The following is a 13,792-nucleotide window of genomic DNA, read 5'->3' as shown; positions in this document are numbered from 1 at the left end:
TGAAGCATGTGTCATATTCTTTACAAAGCAAGGACGTTTTAATTCTGTCTTTTTAAGATCATCAGGCTTAAATTAAGATTTTGTCTCAAAAAGCTTCAGATGGATGTTGTGGTCTAAACAATGTCCTGTGATTGCTATTCCATTGTGTTGACTATATTTTCTGTGACCAAAAAGTTTTTAAATGTAGTAGATCAGAAGAATTTTTTGAATTTGATAAAATATGAAAAAAACATATGGCTATTACAGATGGGCAAACTTATGGTTGGGGTTAAAGGACCCGCTCCCTTACCCCCTCTGGTTGAGCAGGCTTGTTAATGCCAGTGAAGCTAAGCTTCTTAGGAAAGAAGAATTTTCAGCCAGCACAGGGTGAAGCTTTAAATTTCAATAAGATGTTTGCCCCTTTCTCGGAAAAACTGACAGATTTATTTACATAAAACTAAACAAAGTTAAAAACAAACAAACAAAAACAAAGAAAAAGTCCCACAACTATTTCATTTAGAAACCTGTGCATTTACGCAATTACAGGACGAGGCTACATATTCTCTCTGATGTCTGTCTGTTTGTTTTATTAATTCATACAATATATGATCCCTTTTCGATTACACATGTGTATGTACATTGTCTTCATATTAAAAATACTAACTGTAAGCTTTAAATTGAATTTCATTTTATTCTGGTCATCATGTGTGTTTTTGTGTTCCATTTCTCCTGATACACTGAGATTCTCCCACAGGATAGAGGATCACGACCACACTAACGTCTCCAGTCATTAAGTCACGCCTCAACAGATGGAAAAAAAAAATCCCAAGACTGAAGTGGTGAAAACATGCACTTAATCTGGGACGCTAAACTCTCCCAACAGACAAGTTTCCTACCTAATCTACAGAGCAGTAGATGAAATAGAACAGCTATTGCAGTAGAGTGTGGATTCCAGTACACGATGTGATGTGGACCACAATGGGGCCGTGAAATAGCGAAGAGCTTCACAGCGCTTTCTCTTGAACTTATTGTGTCTGTAAAGGCAGGATGGGTGGAGACCTCTCTGGCTTATAATAAAAAGCTTTCACCAGGAGCCGTCTCTGCACAACATAGACGTACAACAGTGAGATCAACATCATGCGTGAACATGGCGCCATGTTTTGAGTGGCGTCGTTGTTGAAACACAAAAGCGGTAAAAGACGATCTTGCACATTTTAGGCCAAGCTCGTGACCGTGCGATGTGTTGTGATACTGTAGAGAACTAATAAATAAGTAAATAAAAGAAAGAAAGAAAGAAAGAAAGAAAGAAAGAAAGAAAGAAAGAAAGAAAGAAAGAAAGAAGAAAATAGGAATAGGAAAAAAGGACTCTAACTGTACAGTTACAATAGTTGTATTTAAGTTGATCATAATTGTAAAACAATCTATATGCAGGTTAAAGTTACAGTCATATGAACTGTATGTAATAAGTACATTATTTTATTTTACCACCACTACAACTAATAATAATTATGTTTATTGTTATTGTTAATGTTCTTACATTGCTATTTTATGTTCATTCAAATTTAAGTGAACATTTGTGACACTTTCCTTTCATAATTTTATTATTATTATTATTATTATTATTATTATTATTATTACAACTTCAAATATTGTGGACAGTTTAAACAAACCTACATTAAGTATCACAACCAAAATATATCACTAATTTCAGTGGCTTGGTGTATTTTTAAAGTTAAGGTACATTTGACTTATTTTGACTCAAAGGTATAGGTCACTTTTGTGTCAGAGGTGGCTTCTATTAATTATAAAAAGGAAGCATATCCTATTTTGTATCAAATGATTCATTAAAAGTGAGCAGAAAATAAAATTCGGTGAAAGTTTCACTCGGAAACTCCTTCATTCTCCTCGACGAATTTGTCACTCACACTATGGCGCAGAAGCTCGCGCCTTCTACTCTTGTAAGTCTATATCTGAGAGGCTCTGGAGACAAACGGGCAAAACAAACCAATGAAGGGGCAACGTAATCCATGACGTCAATAATTGGACCAATGCAGCGCGTCGGGGGGCGGGACTCCGCGTCTGCATTTGGACGGAGCCCGTTCAGTGTGTGGCAGTTAGACTAGCAGAGGCGGTTGCTATGTGTTAGGTTCTGAAATCCGAGACAACTGATGCAGGCTGAGCTCTGCTTTGTTGCATCCAGATGGTTCAAGCCGTCCGCGGAGGACTCGTTTTGATTTTGTTGCACCGTGTCTACGTGCCGCCGCGTTTGCGACGATGCATCAGACAGAATCTGCGCAGGGATGCTGAACACGAGCAAACAGGGCGTCTGTTACAATGAAGAAGACGGCAGCGGTTCCTTCCTGTGTTGTTGCGGATCGTTGCAGCGCTCGGTATGGACAACCTGAACGCCTCCATCAGCATCACCAACCACCGCCGCTCCTATGAGGAACATTGCGCAGTGCAGTGAGCGCCGTGAATCGGGTTTTTGGAATATATATTACCTAATCATCTGGAAAATAAATTCCCAGCACACACATTACAGAGCGCGCCTTGGTGCATTACTGTCAATGTAAAGAGCTCTGTCCAGTGGTGGGAGCCACTCTTCTCCAGGGGTTACAGATGAGAGGCAAACAATACCATCAACCACTGAAGTTGACAGCGCCTTGGGAGAAGGATGCTGGCTTTGGGAGAAAGCTTAAAACCTACAGGAATCATACCAAGATAATAGCACAGCCCGGGATCGTGATGAAAGTGCTGCGCAGGAAGAGGATTGTGTTATTCATGGCCTATCTCCTGCTGCTGGTGCTCACCATGCTCAATTTGGCCAATTATAAATGGACCAAGGAGCCTCAGCAGTGCAACCATCAGATGAGGAGCACCACCTATCAGAGCAGATCGGACATTCGTTTTCTCTACAGGCCCTCCCTGGCCAAGAAGAGACAGCTCATCTACGTCCTGACCACCTGGAGGTCGGGCTCCTCCTTCTTTGGTGAGCTTTTCAACCAAAACCCACAAGTGTTCTTCTTGTATGAGCCGATGTGGCACATCTGGCAGAAGCTGTACCCTGGTGATGCAGTGTCTCTGCAGGGGGCGGCCAGAGACATGTTGAGCTCCTTGTATCGCTGCGACCTGTCCGTTTTCCAACTTTATAACAGCCCTGGAGGCAAAAACTTTACCTCCTTAGGGCTGTTTGGGGCCACGCTGAACAAGGTTGTGTGCTCCTACCCCCTGTGCTCAGCCTACAGGAAGGAGGTGGTGGGGATGGTGGATGATAAGGTGTGCAAAAAATGTCCCCCTCAGAGCCTTAGACTGTTAGAGGAGGAGTGCCTAAAGTACAACACTATAGTCATTAAAGGGGTGCGTATTTTGGATGTAAACGTTCTCGCCCCTCTGATGGAGGACCCATCCTTGGATCTGAAAGTGATCCATTTGGTTAGAGACCCTCGGGCAGTGGCGAACTCAAGGATCAAATCCAGACATGGCCTGATTAGGGAGAACTTACAGGTGGTCCGCAGCAGGGACCCTAAACTGCGCCGGATACCTTTCGTAGATCCCGGCCACAAGGCCAACAAGAAGGACGGTTCCGACTACCACTCCATCGGAGCCATGGAGGTGATCTGCGACCGCACCTCCAGGACTCTGAGGACTGCCTTAAACCCACCGGGTTGGCTGAAGGGGAAGTACATGGCCGTGCGGTATGAGGATCTGGTGGAGAACCCCGTCAAGAGCCTGAGGAGCGTTTACCGCTTCGTCAACCTCACCACCAACCATGACATTGAGTCGTTTGCGCTGAACATGACCAGCGGCTCCAGCTCCTCCTCCAAGCCCTTCATCGTCTCCTCCCGGAACGCCACGCAGGCAGCCAGCGCTTGGAGAATGGTGCTCAGCATCCAGCAGATCAAGCAGGTGGAAGACTACTGCCACCACTCCATGTCCGTGCTGGGGTACGAGAGGGTGAGAACAGCCGGGGAGGCCAAGGATTTGAGCAAATCGCTGCTGACACGCTCCAAACTGTGAAGAAAATTGTAAACGCATCCTCCTCACCACCAAAGACCTTTTTAATTTAATGCTCATTTTTCCATGCAGTGCCGTTTCCTCTTATTGTGGAATTAAAGCTTTACGTTCAAGTGTTTAAAGGAGGATTCGGCTGGTTACATTTGGAATGTACATCTTGTTTTCGAGCTGCGGTTTGTATCTGGGGGGGGTCACTTCTTTTATACAAGAACACCGGCTGTGGGACAATGACTTAAGAGAGGAAACAAAAGGATAATTTATGTATCTTGGTATTATTATAACACTTCAAAGTTGATGTTTTTGAGGTTATTTTTGAATGTTTGAAATCTTTAAAAATATATTATTTTTCACTCCACACTGTCTGTACAAGTGAAAAGAAAAACTAGTAGATGAAAGGAAAAAAAAAAATCACTTTTATTTTTAATACCCTGTTAAAGTCAGAGACAATCAGTGATTTGGTTTGATGATGTGCCATAGTTAGAAGTCTCTTCAGAACAGCAGTAGTACTTTATATAGTTTTTTTTAATTTAATTTAATTTTTTAACTGTCATTTCATTTTGTCACAACGTCCTTGTAGGACGATGACGTGCACTGTGGACTTTTGGTCATAACTGGAGCAGGACGACCTCTCTTTGTGTCAGTGTGAGCATTCTGTTGTTCTGCCATCTTCAAATGTTTACAATTGCTTGCTCTTATGAAAACACCTGATCTAAAAAAAAAAAAATATTGCATTGAGTAAAGTTCACAGTATACGAATTTATGCATCGTTTCTGAGTGGAACATTTTCAAACTGAAGAAATAATTCAGTCTTATTTTGCTTGTGTCTCGAATTTGAAATGAGTTGGTGCTTCGAAAAATAATTTGCCTCCAACAGAGTTTCTGGTTTTCACTTTTTTTTGACACTTATATGTTACAAGGTAAAATGAGCAAATACAACATGCGCTGTTTTAAATGATGATTTATTTGGGGGAAAAGCAGTTAGAACCAACCAAACCATACATGTATATATACTGTATATCTATATATCTATCTAATCTATCTATATATATAGATATATCTATATATTTGTATATGTACGATGTATTTATTTATAACAATTTGGCCAAGTCCTGACTCAACAGGCTCTCACATTACTCGGACCCTGTTTGACTGTTGGTATTGTTCTCTGAAATGCTATTTTAGTTTCACAGGAGGCTAAACTGGATACACAAAAGTTAGGATATTTATTTTCATAAGTGCATAAAACCTGATCTCTGAAGTATCATAGAGTAGTCAAGATGTTGGTCATGAACAATGATCTTAACTGAGGCAAGCTGTCCCTGCGGTGCAGTATTTACTCAGGTTATCTTTGTTTGATATTGAAATTACTTTCATGATCCGAAAAAACAGAAGTGAAATAAATTTGTAAGGAAGGACAGTTTTTTCAACACACTGCGTTTCTGCAAGCGATAGCGATTCATGACATCACAATGTCATGAATTTGTTGCCAATGGCTACAAATCCTTGGGGTGCCCTGTGACGTTTGGTAAATATACTCTTTATTTACGCTCAACATTAATTAAAATGGAGTGTATACAACTCTTAGGCCTAAACAAGTTTGAAAAGTGATGTTTTAAAAATATTTCCCCTTGAAAAATTCCTATGATCCTTATTTATACATCCAGAGTTTTATTTTGGGGAGTTAAGTAGTGCAGGCGCTTTAATATTTAACAAACCCATATATTTTTTATCTGCAGAACCCTTTTGACTTATTCTGAATCCCTTTTTACCTTCTTCAACACACACAAATAGCTGCTGGATTATGACCTAGCAACCCAGTTTTATTAATTTGGTTCTGCATGAAACATATGGATGGATTAAAAGATCTACATGCCTTGTCAAAATGCTAAATTACTTTTCCAGATTATGTCACAGTTATCCAGTACAATTCAAACTAAACCCTTAGCGGAGAACAATCTAGAGAATAAAAGTATGTTGGTTGTGTAATTATGCACAAACTAATACTTAATTGAAACTCATTTTGATTCATTTCAAGAATTCAGCCATCTTTGTTGAGTCTCTTAACATCCTGCATCTTTCACTTCCATAATATTTCAAAGGGGAAACATAAATGCTGTTTTGTGCCCTTCTCGAATTGTGTCCAAATGAATAAATTATGGTTTCATGTCAGCATAACGCATTCTTTCACAAGATGTTGAGCAGTTTTAACAGTTCATCAATTGTTTTAAACTTCTATCTTTAGACCTGACATTTCAGTCCAGTGTAGTCGTTAGTTGGCGTTATTTAAAAGTCGTTGTAGGGTATTGCTTTCCAAGATTAGACAAAATGCGTTTTTGTCTCAGGAAAAACACATTTTTGGGTCTGGTTACTTTGCACCTACTCAGGAACCCCCGATGGAGCTTATTCCTTAGTGTAAATGAGTAAAATGTAGAGTTGGATCCAGTGTAGAGTTGGATTTGGCTTTTGTCTGTCTTTGTAAGCACACTCCTGCGAAAATGCAGATGTGGCTTGATAAGATACATGACTGAGTTCATATAAATAGCCAAAGCAGAGCGGATGAAATGTTTTTCTACATCGGAAGTGTTTGCCTGATAAGTTCATATCTGCATGAAGAAGTAGAAGTAAAGTAACGGTTGCAAAGAAAAGGCTCTCAGGAAAGTTTATGAATATCGTTTTGACAGACATATCAACTTTCTTTATCAGACGATAAAGAAAAAAAGGGGAAAAATCTAAACAGGGCAGTAAGTTTTTATTATTTACTTCTCATTCGCATCTTTCACACTGTTGGACATGATCAGTGCTTGTAGCTCAGCTTCAGGCTGTCTGCAGAACCAAGTGTGACATTTAACCCATGCATGCCTGGGCATCACGTCAAAAGCAAAAACACAGGGCAAAGACACCTAAAAACACCCCTCCTTTACTTTAAAAACACAATTAAAAAAAAAAGTTAAGTAAAAAAAACAGCCTATTAAAACTTTATTTACAGATTTATAAATCAGATCACCTAGAGCTTGGTTTTGAAGTTAAATTAAAAAGGGAAAAGTCAAATTGTAAAAATTCTGTATGCAAAAGGTTATATGCTCCAAGCATTTATAAAATAATCTTTTTTGTTACTTTAAAAGTTCATATTTTTCTAGCAACAGCCCAGTCAGAAGTATTCCCCACAATGTTTTAAACATTTCTGTTTTATTGGTCATCTTCTCCTATTGGTTTGAAATTAGATTTCTCACAAATATGGTGTTACAGAAAATACACATTTTTAAACAACTATATGTAAAGGCTTGCAATATATCACTATTTGTGGACGAAAGCTATATGAGTTTCACCTTTTAAAAATCCTATTCTAATTTATTCAATCAATAAATTGACTGAAGTCAACCAGTCAGATTTTCCATACATTTTTTTAAACACATAGTGGTCTATTGTGAATTACAAAAGAAGAAGTATGCAAACTATCATTACAACAATAAATGGAAAAAAAAAACAAGTAAATAAAATAAAAAAGTAACTGCTCGAATACAAACAAAATGTGCAATTGAGGGAACCTAAGATACAAACATAAACAAATGATCTAAGAAAAATAGAAGCCAAATAAAAACATTGCATTCATAAAACGTACTTCAAGCACAAGACAAATTTGAGATAAACCTGTTTTGCTCATTTTAAATCCACTTTTAGGAAAATGATGACATGATTGCTCTTACAGAAAACTACAGAAAATGGTATAACCTACAACCTACAGAGAAAAATGGTGGCATTCATAAAATAAAGGAATTGTTGTTTCTTAGGTTTTGGGATTTAGCTCTAAAATCAGGTCCTTGTGTTTGATCAACTTCCTCTTCCTGTAAATAAATTGATTGGTAACTACTAGATCAGTGAGGAGAAGAAAACCCATCGGTAAAACCTTTGTAGTTCATAAGATTGAATGACAAAATTAGGAAGTTACAAAACTGACATGACTTTGTTTAAATTACTGTTTAAACAAAGACTTTGTTTAAACTACTGTGGCATTATTTTATGAATGCCACCATGTTTCTCTGTCGTTTATGCCGTTTTCTGTATTTTTCTGTACAATCTTGTTATTGTTATTGTCCTAAAAGTGGATTTAAAATGAGCAAAACTACTGTTTAAACAAAGCACTGTGAAGGCATTGTGTCAGCAAATCAAACTATATTTAGTTAGTTTTAGAAAACAGCTCTTAAGGATTTTAGTCTGGAGACTTGTGATCAAAGGCTGTTGTTCTCAGCTCTTTAATCGGAGTGTAACTCTTATCAAGTTTGCCATCAGGCTTACATGGTAAACATTTTCAGCAAGCAACAGCTGAAAGACCCCCATTCCACAGATGTGCCCATGCATTTGTTGCATAAATAGAAGAGAGATCATTTCAAGGGCAGTGGGTGTATTACTCAAAGCCTAACCTACAGCAAACTGCACCCTGATTCACTCCAGGGGAATTAAAGTGGGACAACCCAGAGATTTATGAGTCAAAAAGGAAACAATGTGCATTCTATAATAAGAACCAGAACTGTTATGTTAACAGAATGCTCTTGGATGATAAGGAGGACATGGAGGAAAATGAGTAGGGGAATTTGAAATAGCTAAAAGGGCAAAATGTAATGAAAGCTTAATCAGGAGATGGGCAGAAAAGAGGAGCAGAACTGAAATAACATCCTGGGTCTGGTGATTTGAAGAAAAACAGTGGCATTCAATCACTGTGTATGCTGGTGAGGAAGTTCCCACTTTATGAAACTTCATCTTTTTTTATTTTCAAAATTTTTTACAGGTGCACCTTAATAATTTACACTATCTCTGTCCAGTTAATGTAACCAATTTCATTCACCAGTGGTAACAACATATATCTCAAGCATTTGTCGCTGTTAATTTAAATGAAAATGGTGCATAGCGAAAGCGAATCTAAACTCAGTTTCTTGAAATGGGTATTATTACACAGATCAATGAACGAGACCTTTATTTGTCCAATAGTCACTGGGACTCTTCACAAGGAGCTTAAGCCAAAAACTGTGCTTAAGCACCTCTCCATTCACAGTGTTATGTCCAAGGCAGTCATATTTAATAGATTTTTATAATACTGAAAATTTCATTTATTTCAGTAACTTAGTTCATTAGATAAAAAGATTAAAGAAGTTCCTACCTTTAAGATTAGAAGACTAGAATATTAGTTTGAATACAGAAATTTTCAATAAAAACTACATTTAATACCTGCACAAAGGTTGTTACTTTCAAAAATTACTTTGAAACAAGCTTCACTTGTTTGTCAGACATATTCTAATGCACTGAACATGACTGCATACTAACGGAAAACTTAGTGCAAAACTCATACTGGAGCTCAACCAATTTGGATTCTGCTCCTCCTCGCTCTTCATCCAGACTCAGAGAATCGACAGTATCCCCCACGAGCATGGCCTCTCAGTTAAAACAATATATACCTCTTTTAATTTCTTGTGATATTCCTCTGTGTAATAAATCTATGTCTGAGGTTCACTTTTTGAGATGAAATAAATTGACTTTTTGATGACATTCTAATTTACACACATGCTCCTGCAGATGAAAATAAATTTGAAACAAAACAGGACAATATGTCTCCAGGAGAGAAACAGGAAGAATGCCAGCATTCACTAATTGTCTCTTCCTTCCAGCGTGAGTGTGTTTTTGCACACGACTCAGCACATGAGGGTTGTGTGACCTTATGCGAGTCACAGGAACAAACTCCCTCTCGGTGGCTTTGAAATACACAGACCTTGGTCCCTGCGCTCTGTGGGAGGTGGAGGTTAGCATTAAAGCAACAGAGGGGAATAATAAAGCAAAGTTACTCTTCAATTCTCTCTTCAATGACGTGAGCTGCTCCGGTGCCAAGGCCCAAATCTCCCTCCAGCAGGTCCTCTTGCTGCTCTGACCCAGAGTCGCAGCTTCGTGTGGACGGAAGATCAGAGTTTTCCAAATTGACGTCAAAGTTCTCTGGTTCAGTCTCAAAGGCCTGCTCCTCATCCTGAAAGGTAAATAATAATAATAATAACAACAAGAAAAAAAATCTCTTTTGTTTCAATCCATTCTAAAAAGAATAATTCTAGTTTTGATCACCTCCTGCTTTTGGTGGCCACAGAAGACTCCAGCAAACCTACCACACCACTGTGGCAGCGAGTCAGTTAGCGGGGGGCCACAGTGGGTCAGCAGGGGCTTTAGATATCTGTATCCTCATTAAGTCAAAACCATTGTCAGTATAACCAATACAAATCCTTTTATATACTAAAACTGGGAGTAAAAGGAGCATCTTTACAGGTTGCAATGAAAGAATGTTGGACAATTTGCACAGAAGACTGTCAGCCATCTTGCTTTTATTTCTTATACAATAACTGGCTTTCTGTTTTAGCTGTTGATCGCAAATACCAAATTATGTCACTTCACCATGTTCAAAATAGCTGTAAAATAATCTTTGAGCAATACTTTAGAGATATAAATCACAACTTAAAGCCACTTTCCACATAAATATAGTATATATATATATATATATATATATATATATATATATATATATATATATAAACTTTAGCAATTATTGGACATACACGACTTATATACACTCACATATTGCTTGTAACTTGATTGAAATACCACAAAACACTATCATAAAATCTTAAGTCTCCTCCCTAAATTTTACATAGTTCAGATAGTCTTTGAACAGAAGAACCATTATTGAGGCAGCCACAGAACTGGCCGTTATAGAAGAGAGGCAAACACAAAGCCACTGCTGAAACTAAGCCAGAAGGAGTCCTGTTTAGGGTTTTCCACAAACATGATGAACCCAGCAAACATGTGGAACAGAGTTCACAGGTCAGGTAGGAACAAAACTGAATTGGCCTACATGCAAAACGCTGCACATCCCACTGAACACACCATCAACAGCATGAAGCATGGAGGTGCCAGAGTCATGCTCTGGGGATGCTAAAATGTGGAAGTTTGTCAGACTTTATGGGAAGATGGATGGTGTTACAGTATATACCAAGCATTCCCAGAAGACAACTTGTTACAAGCTGCAAAATAAAAAAAAGTAGGACAGAAGATCACCTTCCACCAGCAGAGGACACTGACTGGATTGTCTAGAATCAGTGGTTCTCAACCAACTGACTGAAAAACAGGCATAGATGCACATTCTTGTTTGGGCATGATTACAGAATGTGCATTTATAAAATCAAGTATAACAGTATAGATATTTTATTTTTCTTTAAAACTGACAGGCACCTTAATATTTTATCCATTTGTCTAGAGCTGCAGGCTGCAGGCTTGTTTAATTTTAACAAGGTTAATTCTCTGAACGGCATGAGACAATAACCTAAAATCAGTCAATGTGAGGTCATCAGTTGGTCCTATGACTATATTTGACATTGACCTCATTTCTTTTTCACTTTGAATCAGCCTGAAAGCTGGTGAGTTCAGCACAGCTGATGCTTTGCATGTTCCCTGTGCCAGACACTTGTCAATACTGAGATTCTTTGTGAACATCAGTGAAATAAGCAAGAATTGTCTAATCCATTAAATAATTTTCCAAATCAGGGTATGAACTGTGATTTATATCTGTGTGGCCAATGCCGTTTAAGCATAAATGTGCCTAAAACATGAAGGTTGATACAATCTAGTTGTATGTATTACTTTATGCTACTTTAACTCCAAAAGCACACTTGTAAAAATGTAGATAACTACACATTGAATAATATAAGCACACTCCAAAAATGTCTGGTCAACATATTTGTACATTTGAATATTTATTCATTTTAATTGATGTCAAAATATCTATTCATCCCTCTATCAAACTGAGTTGTAGCACAAATGAACACTCTTGCCAGGCACTGTGTTTACCCCGTCTTTGAATCACTACTTATTTGCTGTCTCATGGCTCAAACCAGCACATTTCAACAACTTCAAAAAATCCGCATGATGTAATGCTAAAATGATGGACCTCTTTCCAGATACGCTCAGCAGGCCTTTTCTTTTATGAGGTCATTAAGAGCCAATAGCCTCTTTTGCTACAAGACAGAGAGCTCCATATTAGTCATTACCAGCTCTAGGTACTTGTGCTATTTTTAATTTGGATATCTAAAGGGTTCAAATATATTTCATTTCACACAGATGTGCATGCTCTTATCAGCTTCATGGATCTCTGAAATTTAGACAGAGATAAAAAATAAATGGTGTTGGCTTATTTCAGGAAATCAGGTTGATGTGGCTCTTGATTAAAATCAGAAACAAGGCCACAATTATTCTCCAAATGTGTTTTAAGAGCTGCTGCAAAGTAATGCAAAGAGTCATGTATCAGATGGGCACAGGGAATGACTGCAGACAGAAATGATGTGTTAATGTTTCGGAAGGACATCAACATGCGTCTGGTTAATGCGTAATAAAAATTACACCCTGTGATAAGATTCCAAAACCTCCCTAATCAAGGCAGTTAGTGACAGCATATTCCATTAAACACTTGATCCTGGATCCCCTTTATTACAGCTCCTTAAGTGTGACGACACACTCATTAGCTTTCAGCTGTAAAAGTTCTGAGAGTTCTAATTATGAGCCACTTTCCTAGTTCTGCATGTTCCTTGTAAAAAAAAAAAAGAGACAAAGCCCTGCTTCACCTTTGTCATCCTAATGGGATAAAAGCAACAAGTTATACCTCTGTGCAATGAATAAAATAATGTGGGACGTAAAAGTGCACAATTTCCTGACGTAAAAAAAGAAAAAAAAATAATTAAATGAAAGAAGACAATTGTCTTATTTGTCAGCAATGAGTAAAGAGTTAGGATTATAGGCTTCTTTGTGTTCACCAACAGGATTCTTTTATGAGTCTCAAAATTAGGAAAGGAGAGAACAAAAGAGAGTACATGGATTTTGAGGTGGAGCAGTCAGCATGGTGTCCTCCTGTTCCGCGCTACAATATAGCTCAGTGAAGTGTTGTTATTGCTAGAGCTCCTCTCTGGTTCAAGGAGGTGTCGAATTAGATTTGCGTAAAAATGTGCTGAGTGCTTCTGAGCTGGAAGAAGCCGAGCTGCTGTTTCAGCCACTCTTGTCCACGTCTTTCCTCACTGACCTCTCATTAGTCTCGGAAAACGTTTTTCACAAAAATCTGGCCATTTTATAGAGAAATCAAATCAATTTTAGGCAACAATCAGAAGCAAAGAATAAATATCAGATACACAAAGTTTTTTGTGTTCCATTTGCAGCAAGAAGCGAATCAGATTTTTTCAGTCCTGGACTGAAACATATCCTGTTGTTATTTTGTATGTTTGCCATTTTGTTTAAAACTTATAATATACAATAAAACAGGATTTTGTCAGTACTGGAAGAGGCAATCTCAAAAAATACTTCAAACTATGGAAACCTAGCAAGAAAGTATAAAGGACTTGCTCTACAAAAAAAAAAGGAACAAAAACAATAAACAGAACACAAGATTCAAAAATTAGACTCACAAGTGGTCATACTTCCCATTGACCAGAATATAGCACAGTTGGATTTAGTGTCAGCCAAAAAGAGTTTGGGTTGTGTCCAAACTGTCTTGAAAGGGTAATCGATTCCATTGCTTTTCTATAAAGTCTGAAAATGAATCCCCCCTTTTTGTTTATAACCTATATTTTGGACATGCAAGGAACATCTAGTCTGACAAGTTAACTGATCCAAAACAATTTGTTGTTGATTATATCTTTGTTGCATCAGTGCATCTTGGCAATAACACTTACCATTATTCTGTTGGAGAGTGTTGATTTTACCTCAAAAGTACCAGATTTACAAGGAAATC

General features: G+C 38.0%; 2 protein-coding genes across 2 annotated transcripts in view; one reads left to right on the top strand and one right to left on the bottom strand.

Annotated features, from left to right (window-relative positions):
• The first annotated feature begins 2,083 nt into the window (after nucleotides 1-2,083).
• On the top strand, nucleotides 2,084-4,869 carry chst2b (carbohydrate (N-acetylglucosamine-6-O) sulfotransferase 2b). The gene has a single exon (XM_055037897.1). It carries the CDS (start codon nucleotides 2,599-2,601, stop codon nucleotides 3,994-3,996), a length of 1,398 nt encoding a protein of 465 aa, XP_054893872.1. The 5' UTR covers nucleotides 2,084-2,598; the 3' UTR covers nucleotides 3,997-4,869.
• A 1,791-nt stretch (nucleotides 4,870-6,660) lies between these two features.
• The window catches only part of LOC129364523 (sodium/hydrogen exchanger 9-like), a 70,065-nt gene continuing 62,933 nt past the window's right edge, over nucleotides 6,661-13,792 (bottom strand). Inside the window, exons 15-16 of the mRNA XM_055037191.1 lie at nucleotides 10,093-10,198; nucleotides 6,661-10,000 (exon numbers count right to left, since the gene is read on the bottom strand). Of these exons, the coding sequence (XP_054893166.1) occupies nucleotides 9,821-10,000; nucleotides 10,093-10,198 (286 nt within the window). The 3' untranslated portion in view covers nucleotides 6,661-9,820. The remainder of the gene's footprint in view (nucleotides 10,001-10,092; nucleotides 10,199-13,792) is intronic.

Source organism: Poeciliopsis prolifica, unplaced genomic scaffold, assembly GCF_027474105.1.
Source record: "Poeciliopsis prolifica strain line A6 unplaced genomic scaffold, Auburn_PproV2 SCAFFOLD012, whole genome shotgun sequence".
NCBI classification, from domain to species: Eukaryota; Metazoa; Chordata; class Actinopteri; order Cyprinodontiformes; family Poeciliidae; genus Poeciliopsis; species Poeciliopsis prolifica.
This window is presented reverse-complemented; position numbering and strand designations above follow the sequence as displayed.

Bases quoted from the DNA above. Each gene is read 5' to 3' on its own strand.
- chst2b (XM_055037897.1), top strand. From the start codon at position 2,599: ATGAGAGGCAAACAATACCATCAACCACTGAAGTTGACAGCGCCTTGG.